Below are 18,698 nucleotides of genomic sequence, written 5' to 3' on the forward strand. Positions count from 1 at the left end.
GGTTATTCTGTGCCCCACTTCAGGTGTAGTTGAGGGTTAGGAGAGGGACGAGAGCATTCTGTTTAAAAAAAGAAGGGGGGGGAGGAGCAGGAAAGAGGACAAAAATGTCTTTCAAGAATTCTTAATTCTTACCTTAAGGTAACTGCTTTGTGCATTTATTTTATGTGTTAAGCAATTTAAATTCTGAAATGTGCTTTTAATAACGGGTAAAAGAAGTTACTGAACGAGTTAACTCATTATCGCATAGCTTTCTCTCTGTGAGGTGATCTGAAGGGCGACTCCTTCAGGCTAAGACAGTAGGCACTGTGCATGGGTTGACACAGTTGTAAGTTGCTATCTGCATATCTTTTGTTTGCTTACTGGTGTTTGCAGTAAATGCACTGTTTTCTCCAAAGAGCATCTGTCTTCTTGCTAGCTGTGGTGAGTTTTGCATTTTATCAGATTGTCTGCTTCAGATGTGAAAAGTGGGAAACATTTTAAATTGAATTTTTAAGATGTAAATTTACCAAACCATTTTAAGGAAACTAAAAGGTTCATTATGGGCTAATTCAAAGCCCACTGAAGTCATGGGAGCCTTCCCACTGATTTCAGTGAGCTTTGGACCTGGCTGTATTTGTTGTATAGATCTCACATTAGATGGGTGTTGGCTGCAAATATTCTAGTCTGGGAAGCACTAGGTACTCTGCTTCTCTTTGACCATTGTAAATTACCATGTTGATAAATGGGAAGAGGATGATGTGTTTGAGGCATTAAAATGTAGACAGGATTGATAATTAATACTTAAAGTTCCATTTTGCATCTTTCTGTGACTTGGTTGCTGCTATCATTGCCTGATGCATAGACATTTCCTTCTGTGTGAAGCAAGCAGGAGGCAACCAATAGAAACTAAGAATTTTTCGCACTCTGGCTGGTATAACTGCCCCCCTCCGTCCGTCTCCCACAAATAGGAGAAATTTCAAAGAACTCATGAATGGACAAACACTTTCTGAACCATGATGGTTTAGATGTTGGTGTAACAGTTGCCGAATAGCAAGTAAAAAACAATTGCAGAAAAACACGTTAAAAAAAAATCTTGTTTATGTGTATGCATGCGTTTTGTAACCCTATAGGCATTCCCTAGTTTCCATTAGTTATTCAGATATAACATCAGACATTTTGGTACTATATATATTGTGTATGGGAAAGGTTTGTGGCGTTGCAAACTGCCCAACAATAGACAATATGTTCATATAAAGTAGAACCTTTTTCTTAGAATCTAGCGTTTCTTCATGTCTGTTTTTCTGTGCTCTTCCATTAGGTTTTCAGTGGATCTCTATGCAGTCACCTCCATTCGAAGAGAAACGGCTGCTGAACATAATTCTAAAGTGAACTGCCTTTTTTGTCCCTCTCTCATTAACAGTTCCATTATTTAAATTTAATTAACTGTGTAAAATGACCACACGGAGCAAGTCAGTAACCCACCTCACCAGTAATGCTGTGCCTATAAACAGGGGAGATAGAAAGAAAACAAGAATTACATGTTGTCTGAAGCCATACAAGAAATTAGAGAAAGCAAGGGAAAATCAGTCTGAACAAACTAGCTGAAAAAACTGTAACTGAGACTTAAAGCTGTTTCTGAATAGAGATTAGCCAACTCTGTGAAAACTAGGTGGGATGTAGGCTGAAATACCCTGCTATTAATTTGCTTTTCATGGGTTGATCTGAACATACCAACACTATCTGATATGCAGCAGACCATCTACTGTGAGGTAAAAGTTAGCATTACTGGTAAAGTTTAATGCGTGTATATTTTAGGTGGAATTTTTGCCCTTACTTACATGCGTCACTAGTACTAGAGCTATCTATCTCGGTTAGCTTTATAATGCTGAGAATTTACATGAGTGCACACGTATGCATCTCTTTAAATGGGTTCGTCCACTGCCTGAAGCGTAGAGCATGAGTCCTGGCATCACTTTTCTGTGGAATGTTGGGTCGTGCCAGATGTGTCCACTCACACTGGAGTTTTACTGCGTGTGTGTCTGGTGTATTTGGAATGCTTTTGATAGGGTTGGCCTTTAAATGATCATAATCCAGCATCCACGTTAGCAGCCTATCCATCTGAATGGAGATGGTGGTGGTTTCAGTGTCAGTCTGGACTGCAGACTCCATACCACAGTAGTGTATTGCTGCATATTGCAGAAACAATACAAAGAGAGAAATGTAGTGTTTTCCATTTTTAAAAAAGATCCTAGATTCTGGAAAATATTTGCATGGAGATCCTAGATCTGTCATTTTGAGAGTACACATTTGATTAGTTATGAGTTATATGTGCTAAGTATGCTGCTTTCCAGCGCTCCATAATTGCAAGTCCATCACTGATTCATAGAACTACTGAACCATACCTTGAACTGAGACTGTGGAGCAACACTGTCCCAAACTTCTGTTACCACCTGACCTCTTATTAGTACAGACTGGAAAGAAAATGTCACAAATATATATATGTTTGAAAAAAAACAAAAACCTAAACTTCTGTAACTCTTCTGCAACAGATTGTTTTTAATAAGATACATGCTATAGTACGTGTAATCAATCTGTATGAAACTTTGCAGCAGAACAAGAACCATAGAATCATAGAATATCAGGGTTGGAAGGGACCCCAGAAGGTCATCTAGTCCAACCCCCTGCTTGAAGCAGGACCAATTCCCAGTTAAATCATCCCAGCCAGGGCTTTGTCAAGCCTGACCTTAAAAACCTCTAAGGAAGGAGATTCTACCACCTCCCTAAGTAACGCATTCCAGTGTTTCACCACCCAAGTTTTTCCTAATATCCAATCTAAACCTCCCCCACTGCAACTTGAGACCATTACTCCTCGTTCTGTCATCTGCTACCATTGAGAACAGTCTAGAGCCATCCTCTTTGGAACCCCCTTTCAGGTAGTTGAAAGCAGCTATCAAATTCCCCCTCATTCTTCTCTTCTGCAGGCTAAACAATCCCAGCTCCCTCAGCCTCTCCTCATAAGTCATGTGTTCTAGACCCCTAATCATTTTTGTTGCCCTTCGCTGGACTCTCTCCAATTTATCCACATCCTTCTTGTAGTGTGGGGCCCAAAACTGGACACAGTACTCCAGATGAGGCCTCACCAATGTCGAATAGAGGGGAACGATCACGTCCCTCGATCTGCTCGCTATGCCCCTACTTATACATCCTAAAATGCCATTGGCCTTCTTGGCAACAAGGGCACACTGCTGACTCATATCCAGCTTCTCGTCCACTGTCACCCCTAGGTCCTTTTCCGCAGAACTGCTGCCTAGCCATTCGGTCCCTAGTCTGTAGCGGTGCATTGGATTCTTCCATCCTAAGTGCAGGACCCTGCACTTATCCTTATTGAACCTCATCAGATTTCTTTTGGCCCAATCCTCCAATTTGTCTAGGTCCTTCTGTATCCTATCCCTCCCCTCCAGCGTATCTACCACTCCTCCCAGTTTAGTATCATCCGCAAATTTGCTGAGAGTGCAATCCACACCATCTTCCAGATCATTTATGAAGATATTGAACAAAACCGGCCCCAGGACCGACCCTTGGGGCACTCCACTTGATACCGGCTGCCAACTAGACATGGAGCCATTGATCACTACCCGTTGAGCCCGACAATCTAGCCAGCTTTCTACCCACCTTATAGTGCATTCATCCAGCCCATACTTCCTTAACTTGCTGACAAGAATACTGTGGGAGACCGTGTCAAAAGCTTTGCTAAAGTCAAGAAACAATACATCCACTGCTTTCCCTTCATCCACAGAACCAGTAATCTCATGATAAAAGGCGATTAGATTAGTCAGGCATGACCTTCCCTTGGTGAATCCATGCTGGCTGTTCCTGATCACTTTCCTCTCATGCAAGTGCTTCAGGATTGATTCTTTGAGGACCTGCTCCATGATTTTTCCAGGGACTGAGGTGAGGCTGACTGGCCTGTAGTTCCCAGGATCCTCCTTCTTCCCTTTTTTAAAGATTGGCACTACATTAGCCTTTTTCCAGTCATCCGGGACTTCCCCGATTCGCCACGAGTTTTCAAAGATAATGGGCAATGGCTCTGCAATCACAGCCGCCAATTCCTTCAGCACTCTCGGATGCAACTCGTCCGGCCCCATGGACTTGTGCACGTCCAGCTTTTCTAAATAGTCCCTAACCACCTCTATCTCCACAGAGGGCTGGCCATCTCTTCCCCATTTTGTGATGCCCAGCGCAGCAATCTGGGAGCTGACCTTGTTAGTGAAAACAGAGGCAAAAAAAGCATTGAGTACATTAGCTTTTTCCACATTCTCTGTCACTAGGTTGCCTCCCTCATTCAGTAAGGGGCCCACACGTTCCTTGACTTTCTTGTTGCCAACATACCTGAAGAAACCCTTCTTGTTACTCTTAACATCTCTTGCTAGCTGCAGCTCCAGGTGCGATTTGGCCCTCCTGATATCATTCCTTCGTGCCCGAGCAATATTTTTATACTCTTCCCTGGTAATATGTCCAACCTTCCACTTCTTGTAAGCTTCTTTTTTATGTTTAAGATCCGCTAGGATATCACCATTAAGCCAAGCTGGTCGCCTGCCATATTTACTATTCTTTCGACTCATTGGGATGGTTAATCCCAATGGTTAAGAATTAATGTTTACATGATATTTTGGCTGTTAAATCTTATCTCAGTATTGTTTAACAAATCAAAACAGCCCATTCTGCTTGACCTTCTCAACACATGTGTTGTACAATCATGCATACTAGTCTAAGCTAATGTCCATATAAGCAGTGGTACTTGTATGCAAAGTAGTGAGTTAAAGATGACACAATAGTTCAAACTGAATTTACAGTATTTAAAAAATCTGAATGGACATATATTTCAGACTGTGCGATATATAACCTTTATTTCAAAAGAAACAAGGATTAATGTAAATAGGGAAGCATGAAACCCTAAAGTGAATACGTATCAGGTCAGCCTTTGTTTTAATGCAGAATTATTTATTACAATATTTGGATGGAAGTGCAAAAGGTTTTTCCCACCTCTCTGCATCAGAGTGCATGAAAGAAATTTTTTTAACCTTGGATATTTGATAGCAAGGAATTTAAATTAATATGCATTTTTCAATATAAAAACTGAATCAGTCTGGGTCTGCAGATCTCACTGCTACTTGAAGGTATATCTACACAGCAAAAACTCATGGGCTAGCCTATGCTAGCTAGCTTGAATCCAGCTAGCATGGGTAACAATAGCAGACATGATAGCACAGTGCCTTGCCCCTATATGGGGACTGTGCCACACTTGCACTATCTGTGCTGCATTGTCTTAACTGCCGTTGTTACCCGCGCTAGCTCAGGCAACTACACTAGTGCTCAGCTTTTGCTGTGTAGATGTACTCTTTGTAGCTTTGTACGCTACAATGTCAATTAGATGGTTTAGAATGCTGAGTAAGGCATGCCATTTATTATTTAACATAGAAATAGCACCATATGTTTGTAGGGCACTTTATAGAAGAAAGACAGAGTCTTTGCTTTGAATAATTTAGCCCTGGTCTACTCTTAAAATTTAGATTATTGTAGCTATTTTGCTTGGAGTATGAAAAATTCACATCACCTAGCAATGTAGGTAAGTCAGCCTAGACATGGCTAGGCCGACGGAAGAATTCTTCCATCAACTTAGCTACTGTTTCTTCGGTAGGTGGATTACCTACATCAATGGAAAAACCCCTTTCACTGATGTAAGAAGCATCCACTCTACAGGGAAAACATGACTTAGCTGCAGCTCTGCTGCATAGCACTCATGGTGTAGACGTACCCTTAGTCTGAATAAACTGGTGGGGTTCTTTTTGCCAAATACTCCAGTGTAGCGAGTAGGGGACCACTATGCCTTTTATAACTGGACTGTGTGTTTCATTGAAAAAATTTGGGGGGAGGGGGCATTGCTTGTTTCATGGGGGGGACGTGGTTTGGGTTTTTGTTGTTGTTGTTTTTTTAAGAATTGTTAATTTTTTTTCTCCTACCGGCATGAAATATCAGAAACTGGCAGTCTCATATCAGAGTGATGAATTCAGTAGAAAAAGGGCTTGCTATTTTCTTAATTACTGAAGATGATTCTGACCCAAATTGTATGTGGTGTTGCAATTATCATGAACTTCTTTTTATGAAAATAACTTCAGAAACATGAAAAACTTGTATAACCTGAGTGTCGATTTTAGTTGAGGTGATGTAACTTACCATTTTTGCTTAAAGAGATGCATTTCAAATTGCTCTTAAATAAAGAGCTTCTTTTTTCATTGGAACACATAGGTAACACACATTCCTGGCTATTTCCAGCAGAGTATTCACATAGTTTTTCATATGCTCTGCTTCGTTTGGCCCATCAGCTATTTTCAGAGCCTTATCTAAAGATAATTCTGCTCAGATACAATTCTCAAGTGCTTTTACATCAAATCTACTTCTGTACAGTACTCAATGCAGTATTTGCTATTTTAGGTTGTGGTTCAGTCCCATCTAAAGTAGTTGGATCCCCACATCTGTGAGCCAAATCAGAGACCAGATTTTTTTTACTTTTGTTTTGCCTATCACTTACTCTAGAGACGTGTACAAAATACACACGTGGAACAATGTCTACCATCTAAAGTCCCTCTCATCCCATTCAAACAAGACTCAAGACATGATGAGTTTTGGGGAAAATAGATTTTGAAGCATGCTAATCAACTAATTCAGGTTCTGTTAAACTGTGGAGGAGAGAATTCCTGATTTGAGGCCTCACTAAAAATATCGTGCTACCAGTCCCAACCTATTTAAACCTGGTGATTGTTTAGCTCATGTTACTGTGCATAAAGAGGGGTTCTCTAAGGTCACCAGACACCTCAAAGTACATGGACAACCATTCAAAGTAGCTTAAGATAGGAAATTGTGTGTTTGGTGTGTTTTAACTGTGTCCGAGTTCAGTTTTAATTACTTTCACGGCTCTCCACCAGAACAATACTACAAAAATCTGTTTTATGCTGTATACCTGGTTTCTGAACTCCAAAGTGCTCTGCTGGTCTCTGTGTGTTGACAGTTTAGGCCCCTATCCTGGCAAGACTTATGCACATGCTGAGCTTCACACACTGAGAAGTCCTATTGAAGTCTTTGCATAGTGTTTGCAGAATCAGGGCCCTAAATTAAATTTCAAGCTCTTTGGAGCAGAGAACTTGTCTTCATACGTGTATTTAAATCCTCATATACACCAATAGTACTATGAAACTAAAGATCACCTGGCTATAGGATTCTGGGTATTCATCAAGCTCCTAGACATTAGAATTTCTGAACTAAGAATTAGTAGACTAAATGATTGAGTAGTTGTCTAGGGTGGCTACTTTTACTTAGACCGTGGAAGCTGGATCATTCATCTTGTTCCTAGTCATGTGAAGGAGGTTGGGTGTGTGGAAGATGATGGGAGAATAGGGTAGTCTTTTTTCCTCCCCCAATCAGAGCCCTGTAATCTTTTTCCTGAAAATGTTAACTAATATTTGTTATGCATACTTCAGTTCAGCTCATGATCTTCACTGGATTCCATTACATTCATTTTCTCCCTATCATATTCAATACACAAATCTGCAAGAGACAGTCTATTATATGTGTTTGTTTTAAGTCCAAGAAAAATTCTAATGCCTTCAAAAATTGACAGTGTTAACATTTTCTGTGAAAATGGCAATTTTTACATTGATTTTTTTGGTTAGTATAAATTTTATCCAGCCAGAGCTTGAGCTTGGCCACATCTGCTTTCCATGCGCAGGCTCTGTCCCTGGAGCTGCACTGAAGGGTCAGGGTCAGGAAGGGGCACTGCCTGGTGAGGGGAGGGGTTCAGTATTCTTGGGGTGTAGCCTTCTGTTCCTTGCTCCAAGTCTTTGCCAACATTCCCATCAGAGGAACATAACTGCTGATTGATGGCAGCTGCAACAGTGGGGGAATGAGGCATGCAGGGAGCCTGGCAGCCGAGACCACCTGCACAGAGCCCTGTCCGTTTCCCCTGATGGGCAGAGCCCTCTCCTGACTCCAGCCTTTCAGTATGGCCCCATCAGGTCTCCATGCCCCTGATAACCTGATCAACCCCCGCACGGGGCTGCACCCCATAATTTGCGAACCTCTACCCTAAACAAACATCAGTAAAAACCTTATAGCACTTCTGTGATGGGTTTGGTCACAGAGACCCCCTTCGGACTGTCACTTGATGTGCTGAGACTACATCTGAGCCCATCTTCCCTGCTAGCTTGGGACTTCAGAACCCTGCCTTGTTGAGCCAGATACGGTAAACTACTGCAACACAGATGCAGGGTCTGAACTATGCCCCGAAAGCTGCAGACTTAACTGAAAACAGCATAGCAAGTGTTCCTGTCTCCAACTCCCAGTGGGATCCAAACCCCAAATAAATCCGTTTTACTCTGTATAAAGCTTATACAGGGTAAACTCATAAATTGTCTGCCCTCTATAACACTGATAGAGAGATAAGCCCAGCTGTTTGCTCCCCCAGGTATTAATTGCTTACTCTGGGTTAATTAATAAGCAAAAGTGATTTTATTAAGTATAAAAAGTAGGATTTAAGTGGTTCCAAGTGATAACAGACAGAACAAAGTAAGGTTTCAGAGTAGCAGCCATGTTAGTCTGTATCCGCAAAAAGAAAAGGAGTACTTGTGGCACCTTAGAGACTAACAAATTTATTTGAGGATAAACTGTCGTGAGCTACAGCTCACTTCATCCAATGAAGTGAGCTGTAGCTCATGAAAGCTTATGCTCAAATAAATTTGTTAGTCTCTAAGGTGCCACAAGTACTCCTTTTCTTAGAACAAAGTAAGTTACCAAGCAAAATAAAACAAAACACCTAAGTTTAAGTCTAATACCTTTAAGAAACTGAATACAGGTAAATCTAACCCTCAGATTTTCCAATAAGCTTCTTTCACAGACTAGCCTCCCTTTAGTCTGGGCCCAATCCTTTCCCCCAGTACAGTTCTTGTTCCAGCTCAGGTGGTAGCTTGGGGATTTCTCATGACTGCAGCCCTCTTTGTTCTATTCCATCCTCTTATGTAGCTTTGGCACAAGGTGGAAATCTTTTGTCTCTCTGGGTCCCCAGCCCTCCTCCTAAATGGAAAAACACCAGGTTTAAGGTGGATTCCAGTACCAGGTGACATGGTCACATGTCCTGTGAGACGCCAAGCCTTCATTCTTCCTGGCCTGACTCACAGGAAGGCTTACAAGTAAACAGCCATTTACAATCAATTGTCCTAGTTGATGGCAGCCATCAAGATTCCAAACCATTATTAATAGCCCACACTTTGCACAATTACAATAGGACCTCAGTTACATTTTATATTTCTAGTTTCAGGTACAAGAATGATATATTTATACAAATAGGATGACCACACTCAGTAGATTATAAGCTTTGTAATGATACCCTACAAGAGACCTTTTGCATGAAGCGTATTCCAGTTATATTATATTCTTACTCATTAGCATATTTTCATAAAATCATATGGAGCGCAATGTCACAACGTCATTTATGCCATGCATTTTGGTTACTCGTTTCATCTTGAAGCACAGTATACTTATGGAAAGAAATAATATAATTGTAATGGTTAAAGATCGTATTGATATAGGGCTGACAACTTTTATATGTAATTTCAGTTCATTGGGGGAGTTAGTGTCTTGGATGTCTTTGATTTCAAATCACAGAGTTGTTTTTACATATTGAATTTCCAGCATTTTCACACTTGGATATTACAAGAGAATGGTAAAACTTTAAATCCATACATTTTCTAATATAGGTGATTGGAAAAAAGGTTCCCAGAGTAGAATTAAACAGAAAGAATTGAACTTACCCAGTGCGATCACCAGGAAATGTGTTAGCCTACCTAGGCTTGTGGGGAGAGCACTCGTAAAACAATTTACTTCCTTCTGTATGGGTTTCTGAAGCATACCTAACCAAGGGTATGCTGCATTATCTATAGTGAAATCGAATACAAACAATTTCCATTTTTCTCACACCCGCCCTTTTCAAAGCTAGCATGGGTACAAAGCAAAACTATAAATGGGACTTGTCAGCAATAGAGGAATTAAAGTAAAATATAGACACAGAATAACTCACTTTGGTACATAATGATCTTTGGACTAACTGTATTGCAGTAATGAAAGTGCATGCACAAGACTTTTTTGTACTATATTCTGGCCCAAGGTGGCAGTTTTCCTCTAAGGAGTGGTTAATTCTACCAAAAGCAAGGCTTCTGATAGAATTTTTGATGTGTTGATAAGTATGTTCAGTAGTGCTAGCAGGCATATCTGTAGTTACTGTATTAAAACAGGCAACATCTACATTATCTGTGCAAGTACAAAATAGAAAGAGAACCCATTGTGTGTTCTATACTCCTGCTGGGAACATTATAAAGTTAAAAGGATAATGCTTTACTAAATCCGTGTTTTTAAATGATAGGTTACACTTAATTTCCTTTTAGTATTTCTCCTTTTTACAGTGTTTTATGCTAAAAAACCTGACTTGAAACTTCCTAAGTAAGCTTTCCTTGTTCTGTTTAATATTAACAAATACGTTCAAAAAATTGGGCGTTGGCTAGGTTTTATTGAGTGTATTATGCAAAGATGGAGCCACTACTTGATTTTTAGATAGTCAGATACTCACTCTTTGCTGAAATTGCATATGCTGAAATTAGAACAGTGAGAGCATTTTAAAACAGAAAAGGTGTAGTGTGACAGTTCAGAAATATATTTATATTCATAAGTGTGGCACAGAAATGTGCTCATTGAACTCTTACTTATTATGAAATAACTTTGAAGCTATTCCTCTGTGACACATGGCACAGAGGCCACACAAGAACAATAAGAGATTCTTCCAATCCTCTGAATACTTGTAATGTAAGCCAGGAGAGCTTGCGTTTGCTTAAATAATGCAGAACACTTATTTCCCCTTTCCCTTGAGAGAATCCACTTTCCTGATCACCTATCTAGCCATATGCCCTAGTTCTTGCCAGAAACGAATAGCACTGTCACTGCCAGCTAAAATTACTTGTTCTCTGAGAAAAGAATGATGGTAGGATTGTTTTAAATCCACTATATTGGCAAGATAAGATCTTCATTCACCCATTACACTGAAATACCTTTTCCTTGAAATTCAGATTGGAAACTTTTTTAAAGAATTGAATTTGGTCCAAATTTTCAAAGGTGTTCTATGCTGGTTAACATACATTTAATTTTTTTATACTTGTTCTCTTTCCAAATCTTTTCCCAGCTTTGTTCCTGCTCTGATTCATATTGTAAAGTATAACAAATTAAAAATGTATAAAGAAAACATGTTTTCTACTCATATTTTGCAAAAGTTAAAATACAAACAAAATACAGTTTGAAGATTCTCTAATACTTTATGGTGACCATGTGCTTTTTTCCCTTTGTTTTGGCAGCAGCAAGATGGAACTGAAAGGAGGAAATACACTGACTAATGCACCAGAGTGAGACTGATTCCTGCATTGTGATCTTTACATACCTGGACCATGCATTTGCTCCTTGGTTTCTTGCTTTAAGAACCCGTGCAGTGATTGTGAAGCTGTTGGGAAGCCATGGCGTTCTTTACTCCGTGGAAACTCTCTTCTCAGAAACTTGGGTTTTTTCTGGTGACTTTTGGCTTTATTTGGGGAATGATGCTTCTGCATTTTACTATTCAACAGCGAACTCAACATGAAAGCAGTTCAGTCCTTCGTGAGCAAATATTGGATCTCAGCAAAAGATATATCAAAGCATTGGCAGAAGAAAATAGAAATGTGGTTGATGGGCCTTATGTTGGGACGATGACAGCATATGGTGAGTGCATATTCTAGAATACCTAGAAGCTTCCTAGAAAATGCTGGTCAATTACCATATATACTCGTTCATTAGCCCATTCGTTTATAAGCCAACTCTCCCCCTACCCCCCCCCCCCCGATGGGTAGGTAAAAATAGTAAAAACTGTATGACCCTTTCATAAGCCGACCCTATATTTCAGAGGTTGGCAAACTTTTTGGCTCCCAGGCCCGCTGGCGGGTCGGAACATTTTGTTTACCTGGAGCGTTCACAGACATGGAGCCCCTCAGATCCCTGTGGCCGCGGTTTGCCGTTCCCAGCCAATGGGAGCTGCGGGAAGCGCCATTTCCTGCAGCTCCCATTGGCTGGGAACGGCGAACCACGGCCACAGGGAACTGAGGGGCTCCATGCCTGCAGACACTCCAGGTAAACAAAATGATAATGTATTAGATATTCAATTCAATGATTTCATAGTTTAAAATCATGAAAGTTTGGTGTAGACCTGTTTATAAGCTGACCTCCGCTCTTTGATGCATCACTTTTTTACCAAAAATATTCGGTTTATGAATGAGTATATGCGGTAATTTGTTTTCTCAACATTAATTATGGCTTAAAAAACTGACCTCATAATGCAGCCCAATTGACCAAGCTGTATATTGGTAATCTCCCCATGGATAGTGGGAGGAAATCCTCCACCCACAAGGTGTGGAGGAGCAGTAGAACCATTCTGCTGTAGGTTGAAATAGTGCCCTGTGGCTTCTTCAGTCCACTGGTCATTCTCTTCCGTGGTCTTAATTACTGATCTACCAGTCCTGTCTCTTAAGCCTGTAGGGCTCAAAGCCCCAGCAGAGTAGGGTTCTGTGGTGCTGAATCCATACTTAAAATCCCCCAAATCCAGCCTTCACTTTCCTCAGTGGAACTGTACAATTACCGTTAAGAATGTATGGTTGTGGAGGGAAATGCACCATTTAATTCTGTAACTGTAATATTTGTATTCAAGTTAAGCAGTAAACATTTGCCTTTATAATGGAAACTTCAGCACTACATTGATTCTGTTTTAAAATCATTTTCTGAACTAATTAGGGTTAATGGGTTTTCTGGTCACAATCTGTCCAGCAGACAGAATATAACCAGTCATCAATAGGAACAATCAAGTCTACAGACTACAATCATTCTCTCACAACTACATTACGATCTCCTAGTTTAGTCTGCACTTTCTATATTCAGGGACAGCTCTGCCTCTGTGGTTTGAATGTGATGCGTCAGTTTTTTTCTAGTCTTACAGAAAAATTCCAAGCTAAGATTATTAATAGCTGGCAGTGACCAAAGCGGTTCCAGCCTTTCCACTGGCTAAGAACCAAAGTTTGTTCTTCAGCCTTGCCAGAGAGATTCTTCTCAAAATGGTCTGGTTTCAGTTTACATTATTCTTTTTTGTTGAAAGATGAATTGGAGAATGTATAAAACCTTGGAAAACTCAGAACTGAGAACACACATGGAAAAGTCTCAGTGATACAACAGGAAGGTGCTGGAGTTTGAAACATGCCTAAGAATTGCAAAGAAGTGTTGTCTTAGAAACACCATAAAAATGATCACCAGAATGTATCATTCTGTGAGGTGATGATAAATATGAAGTTACAGCAGCTGGGTTCGTACTGGAGAGGATGCAAACAACAGAGCTAGATCCTGTATATATTGCCCCAACATTCAGCAACACTGGGCTGGAGAAAGTGTGAATGTGCCAATATCTGGTATGACCCCGCACATAGACCCAGCTTAATTCAGAAGTAATTCTGTTTATGGGAAAAGCCCAAAGTTCTATACCCGGACAGTAAATTACTTATTTTGCTTTGGTGGAGAAAAGAAAAACCTTTTATTGATATGGTGATGCTTCAATGTCATATGGTACACTCATCCAACAATGGTTCTGAAGCTTGCTTCCATGACATTGTATTGGGAGGTGGAAGGGACCCATCATTAGAGTTGTGATCATTACCCTCATTGGCTAAGAAAGCAGGCTTGGGTGCCTTGGCAGCTGCATTTTTTGTGTCGGGTGGGGCTGTCCTCAGACTAGTGCTTCACACATAGGCGCCGACTTCCCCGTGGGTGCTCGACCCCTGCACCCCCTGGCCCCGCCTCTTCCCACCCCCCTCACTGCCCTCGCCCCACCCCTTCCCCAATGTTCCCAGCCCCGCCCCCATTCCACCCCTTTTTCCCAAGTCCCCCCTCCACCCTGCCTCTTCTCTGCCTCCTCCCCTGAGCGCATGGCATCCCTGCTCCTCCCCCTCCCTCCCAGAAAGTCCTAAGTGCTGCCAAACAGCTGTTGGAAGGCGGAAAGCGCTGGGAGAGAAGGGGAGGAGCTGGGATGCAGCATGCTGGAGGAAGGGGGAGAAGGAGGCAAGGAGGGGGGAGCTTGGCTGCTGGTGCCTATGCCTTCACCCACTCCCACAGCGGGGAGAGGAGGACACCTCTTGCCACTTCTACAACAAAATGGCAGATGAAATTCAGTGCTGATCAATGCAAAGTAATACACAGTGGAAAAATAATCCCACCTAAACTTACAAAGTGAAGGGGTCTAAATTAGCTGTTACCACTCAAGAAAGAGATCTTGGATTCGTCCTGGATAGTTCGCTGAAAACATCTGCTCAGTGTGTACTGGCAGTCAAAAAAACTAACAATGTTAGGAACCATTAGGAAAGAGAGCTAATAAAACAAAGTATCATAATGACACTATTTAAGGACATAAGAACTGCCATACTGGGATCACACCAGTGGTCCACCTATCTCCATATCCTGTCCCTAACAGTGGCTGCTACCCGATGCTTCAGAGGGAATATACAAAACAGGGTAATTTCAAGCTATCCATCCCTTATCATCCAGTCCCAGCCTCTGGCAGTTGGAGGTATAGGGACACCTGGAACATGGAGTTCTACCCCAACCATCTTGGCTAATAGCCATTGATTATACTTATCCTCCATGAATTTATCTAATTCTTTTTTTAATCCAGTTATACTTTTAGCCCTACAATATTCGAAGGTTCCACAGGTTGTGTGAAGTAGTACTTCCTTTTTGTTTGTTTCAAACTTGCTGCCTGTTAATTTCATCAGCTGTTATGTGAAGGGGTAAATAACACTTATTCACTTTCTCCATGCCATTTGTGGTTTTATAGACCACCATCTCATTCGCCCCTTAGTTGTGACTCTTCTAAACTGAACAGTCCCAGTCTTTATAATCTCTCCTTCTATAGAAGCTGTTCCAGACCCTGAATCATTTTTGTTGCCCTTCTCTGCACCTTTTCCAGTTCTAATATATCTTTTTTGGATGAGGTGACCAGTACTGCACTCAGTATGTTAGGTGTGGGCATACCATGTATTTACATAGTGCAGTGATTCTCTACCTTTCCAGACTACTGTAACCCTTTCAGGAGTCTGATTTGTTTTGCATACCCCAAGTTTCACTTCACTTAACTCAGGCTTTGGCTTCAGCCCCGGGCTCAGGGTTTGGCTTTCTGCCCTGGGCCACAGCTAGTCTAATCTTGGCCCTGGTGACCCCATTAAAACGAACTCACCTACAGTTTGAGAACCGCTGATATATATATAGAACAGTATAAACAAGTGATTGACTGTAGCAAATATGGCAGGCGACCAGCTTGGCTTAACAGTGAGATCTTTGGTGAGTTTAACACAAAAAGGAAACTTACAAGAAGTGGAAACTTGGACAGATGACTAGGGAGGACTATAAAAATATTGCTCGAGCATGCGAGGGTGTAATCAGGAAGGCCAAAACACAGCTGGAGTTGCAGCTAGCAAGGGATGTGAAGGGTAACAAGAAGGGTTTCTACAGGTGTGTTAGCAACAAGAAAAAGTTCAGGGAAAGTGTGGAACCCTTAATGAATGGGGGGGCGGGGGCGGCAACCTAGTGACAGATGATGTGGAAAAAGCAGAAGTACTCGATGCTTTTTTTGCCTCAGTCTTCACAGACAAGGTCAGCTCCCACACTGCTGCATTGGGCAACACAGTATGGGGAGGAGTTGAGCAGCCCTCAGTGGTGAAAGAGCAGGTTAAGGACTACATAGAAAAGCTGGACATGCACATGGGCCCAGATCTAATGCATCTGAGGGTACTGAGGGAATTGGCTGATGTGATTGCGGAGCCATTGGCCATTATCCATGAAAACTCGTGGAGATCAGGGGATGTCCCGGATGACTGGAAAAAGGCAAAGATAGTACCCATCTTTTAAAAGGGGAAGAAAGAGAACCCAGGGAACTACAGACCCGTCAGCCTCACCTCAGTCCCTGGAAAAATCATGGAGCAGGTCTTCAAGGAAACCATTTTGAAGCACTTGGAGGAGAGGAAGGTGATCAGGAACAGTCAACATGGATTCACCAAGGGGGGAGGTTTAGGTTGGATATTAGGAAACACTATTTCACTAGGAGGGTGGTGAAGCACTAGAATGGGTTACCTAGGAAGATGGTGGAATCTCCATCCTTAGAGGTTTTTAAGGCCCGGCTTGACAAAGCCCTGGCTGGGATGATTGGTTTGGTGTTGGTCTTGCTTTGAGCAGGGGGTTGAGCTAGATGACCTCCTCAGGTCTCTTCCAAGCCTAATCTTCTGTGATTCTATATGAAATTTTAGTTTGTACTAACTTCGTTAGTGCTTTTTATGTAGCCTTTTGTAAAACTAGGCAAATATCTAAATGAGTTGGTGTACCCCCCGAAAGACCCTGGTTGAGAACCACTGACATAGTCGCATTATGATATTTTCTGTCATGTTATCTAACCCTTCCCTAATCATTCCTAACGTTCTGTTAGCTTTTTTGACTGCTGCTGCACATTGAGCAGACGTTTTCAGAGAACTATCCACAGTGACTCCAAGATCTTTTGTTGTGTGGTAACAGCTAATTTAGACCTCCATCATTTTGTATGTGTAGATGGGATTATTTTTTCTAATGCCTATGGTATGCCCAGACCTTGAGTAATGCAGACAGTTCTGGTCACCCCATTCCAAAAGAGAGATTAGAATCAGAAACGGTTCAGAGAAGGGCAATATATAGGTGTGAAATTGCTGTGAATTTTGCGTAGTCCAAAATCCAAACTTATTTACATCATGCTCTTCAGAGACCATCTTGAACCCAGTATGATTTAGTCCACTGCTAATTTTTACTACAAGTTCCCAGTACTTACATCTACTGTGGCTGTGATTATCTATATATTATTATCGCTGTCTCAAATCTGTCATTGCCATTTACTGAGAAACTTGATCTGTCAGTTCGGATGTGTGAAGTTATTCAAGAGATACTGCATAAAAAATAATCAAAAACTTGACAATTTCTTGTGTGTGTTTTCTGATCTTTTCCATTTCAGTTCTGATTTTTGCTGACTCTTAATAAAATTACATTTCCTAAAACAGTTTTAAAAAGTAAAATGAGGTATTTAGTCCTCAGTTTAATCATGCATTTCGCTGAATCTTTTACCTACTATTGGCAGCACTTATATATAGTAAGTTTCACTGTTTCCTTTGTCTCATGTTTGTGTGGGGCTTTAAACAGAAACAGAGGAGGAATAGAGTTTTTTTTTTTTTTTAATAGAGAAAATCTGTAAAAAACCCACAGATATTGGCAAGGGCTCCCACATGGGCATATTATCAAACTCTTGCTTTAAAAAAAAAAAAAAAGTGGGGTTGGGGGGATGCTAGACTTCAGGTTGGTGCTGTCCCTTTAAATCTGATGTAACTGTGTGTTCCTGGCATAGGTGTTTTCAGCTTGCTTTCTTTGCCACCTGTTGTGATGGAGACTAGTCTTCCTTTTAGGCTAACTCAAGTTAATTGCTAATTAGTCATCGAGATGATTTCCCCTTTAACATTTTATCAAAGAGAAATCTTACTGGTATTTTTTCTAGACCTGTACAAGGAAGTTACGGTGCCCTAGATTAGGCCTGCACGCTCACGAGTTAGGAGCCGTTCATTTTCTTTTTTGGTATCCTCTTTCACTTCAGTGTGTGCAATGAAAGCACCTCTTTACAGCAGATGCCAGAGATGCTGGGAGGGCATGCAGTTTCTATTACTGCTTTGTTTGTTCTGAGAAGATTCTGGTGTTTCTGTGAATGTGTTTGCTTGTGAGGTTGAGGTCACCATCCCCTAGGCAGCTGACTGTTATATTACTATGTGGCTTAGATAACAACTAGCCCTTGTTCCGTGATTTTTTTTATTTGTGTCCGACAGCCTGCAGACACACCAACTTGTACTGTGATCCCATTAAATATCACAAGCTGAGTAGAGTTGGGTTAGGTTGTATGGAAGACCGCCCACAAAGAAAGCCCAGATTTCTGCAAAGAATGGTGATGTTTATTCAGTAAGTGGTGCTCTTCCCTTTGAATCAGTACTTAACCAATGTCCCATCATTAAGTAAGGGTGCTGGAGCCTCAGCTGATCAGCAAAACATAAAGGGTCACCTGTCATCAGAGGTTTCATAGCATCTTTTGTAAAATTAGGGTTGCGTTAATGTGCTCTAGCCAAAATTCAAGTACATGGGATGTCATTAGCTAAATTCCCCTGCAGTTTCACTTGCCTATGATTCGTTTCCTGTTGTACATACTGATGTGGAGTTATCCGGTACACTATCACTGAGGTCAGGTACTGTAGCAGAGACAGCTACAACTCAGTGATGTGACAAATGATCTGTCTCTAATCCTAACTAACTTCACAGAAAACAAACTTATTGTTTTCATTTAAGAAAAGAGAGTAAGATCCTTAGCTAAACAGGTGCTATGAAAGTGCAAAGTAACAATAATTTTTAAAAAAATTATACTTTGCAGCTTCACACATCTTATGTGCAAATTAGGGATTTTGGATGAAGGATTAAGATGTCTGCAATAAAGTATTTTCAGTGACAGCATGACTGGT

At 41.1% G+C, this 18,698-nt stretch overlaps 1 protein-coding gene across 1 annotated transcript in view; it reads left to right on the forward strand.

Moving 5' to 3' along the window:
- MGAT5 (alpha-1,6-mannosylglycoprotein 6-beta-N-acetylglucosaminyltransferase) overlaps positions 1-18,698 on the forward strand; it is a 232,462-nt gene that overhangs the window by 73,995 nt on the left and 139,769 nt on the right. The window contains exon 2 of the mRNA XM_077829937.1: positions 11,427-11,823. Coding sequence (XP_077686063.1) covers positions 11,583-11,823 — 241 coding nt within the window. The 5' untranslated portion in view covers positions 11,427-11,582. The remainder of the gene's footprint in view (positions 1-11,426; positions 11,824-18,698) is intronic.

The sequence above is a fragment of the Eretmochelys imbricata genome, chromosome 11, assembly GCF_965152235.1.
Source record: "Eretmochelys imbricata isolate rEreImb1 chromosome 11, rEreImb1.hap1, whole genome shotgun sequence".
NCBI lineage: Eukaryota > Metazoa > Chordata > Testudines > Cheloniidae > Eretmochelys > Eretmochelys imbricata.